The sequence below is a fragment of the Propithecus coquereli genome, unplaced genomic scaffold (genome assembly GCF_000956105.1).
Source record: "Propithecus coquereli isolate 6110/MARCELLA unplaced genomic scaffold, Pcoq_1.0 Scaffold20, whole genome shotgun sequence".
Lineage (NCBI taxonomy): Eukaryota > Metazoa > Chordata > Mammalia > Primates > Indriidae > Propithecus > Propithecus coquereli.
In genome coordinates, this window is record NW_012144967.1 from 14174263 (window position 1) to 14175885 (window position 1623).

Consider the following 1623-nt stretch of genomic DNA (forward strand, 5'->3'; position numbering starts at 1 on the left):
GGGCAGCCCAGGAGCCCCCCTCCCTGCTCCAGTGGGCGTGGCCTGGCCGCCCCCTCGGCGTCCTCGGGGCCGCGCGCCTCCACGCCCGACGGGCGGGAGCGTCTAGGCTAGCCTCGTCCCCACTGGGCTCTGCCCAGGGCCGCTTCCCCGCGGGCGGCGTGGGTGTCCACAGTGAGGTGGAGTGGGAACCCGGGCAGCGGCGGAGCTGGGGCGGGGCGAGAAACTCGCTCGCACAGCGTGGCCTCCCCGGCTCGAGTGGGCACAGCGCAAATCTCCGCCTCGCGATTCCGCGGCCACCGCGAGCGCGATGATGTGAGGGAGGTGGCGGCGGCTCCCGCCTCAGGAAGGGCATGTTCGGAGGGGCGGCCGCGCCGCGCCGCCCGCCCCAGCGTCCCCTCCCCAGCGCCGGGCCGGCAGCGTGGTAAAAGAGCGGCCGCGCATCCTGACAGGAGACCGGCGCTCACTGCCGCCGCCCGCCAGGGCGGCTATGACAGGGCGCCCGAGGCGGCCCCGAGGCGCCTGGCGGACGTTTGCTGACTGGATCGCGGGTGCCCGCCAGCGTGTCCGCGGTGCCACCGCCGGCACGGGCTGCTCCCGGAGCATCCACAGGGTGGTGTACCAAGGCGGCAAGGAGGCCGAGGTCGCGCCGTGCCCCGCGGGGCCGCCGGAACCGTGCCTCGCACAGGGCCAGAAGATGGCCGTCCTGTCCCTGGCCCGTGGCGCCAGTCTCCCGGAGTCCGAGCCTCCCAAGGGCAGCGGCAAGAAGGTAAGGGACGTCGGGCGGGCTGTGGCCCCTGGTTGGCGGCAAAATTCGGGCAGCTTTCCCGCGGGGCCGGGCGGGGCTCCCTGCCCTGCGGCGGTGCACCCTCTCCCCCTCGGGGCGGCTTCCAAAGATGCCAGCAGCCCGCCTGGTCGGTCACCGTGCAGAGGAGGACGGACGCCGTCCAGGGGACGCTGGATGGCAGCCACGCGGTTAGGACGCCGGCCGAGCCCGGGGTCGGCTCCTGGGACACATCCGGCGACGCCGCGGGCAGCAGGGCTGCTGTGAGCCTGAGGTGGCGCTTGAGTCAGTTCCCTGTCAAAGAGCCAGCGCTGCAGAGGAGCCCCCACGGTCTCCTGGCGCTCCCCGGAAATGTGAAGTCAGTGTGCACTTTGTTTTTTGGTTCCCTGGTAGAAAGGGAAGGACAGCTGGCCCGCTGAGCCTGGGTGCTGGACCCCGCCACCGTTCGCCTCTGTCAGCTTTGCACGTACAGTCGCAGTTTTCCATTTTCTTTGGGGCTGCAGAGACGTCATCTGGAGCAGCAGCTTTGCTCTACCGCACGTGTACCGAGGCTCGCGTGTACAGCACACATTCCGTATTTAAAGCGTGTGTAATTGGAAAATACTACCCGAAAGGCGGTGTTTGAAGCGTTCAGCAGAAAGAAGCCTCTTATTGAGCAGTCTTACTGGGACGTTTTGTGACTGTTAGTATCACTTCTTTTAATTGCGCGTGTTCTCCAGCGCGTGTTGCCTTGGCTTATGTTTTGTCGAAGTTTCTGGGCTTAGTCTTTGTTAAGGTTTTCTAAAAGGAAGCGAAAAAGGAAAAATTTGTTCGTTAAGGCACACAGCAGCTTTCCAGTTCTC

General features: G+C 66.6%; 1 protein-coding gene across 1 annotated transcript in view; it reads left to right on the top strand.

The window, feature by feature from the left end:
* The first annotated feature begins 398 nt into the window (after nt 1-398).
* Nucleotides 399-1623, top strand: part of PDE8A (phosphodiesterase 8A) — a 47982-nt gene continuing 46757 nt past the window's right edge. The window contains exon 1 of the mRNA XM_012643665.1: nt 399-766. Coding sequence (XP_012499119.1) covers nt 488-766 — 279 coding nt within the window. The 5' untranslated portion in view covers nt 399-487. The remainder of the gene's footprint in view (nt 767-1623) is intronic.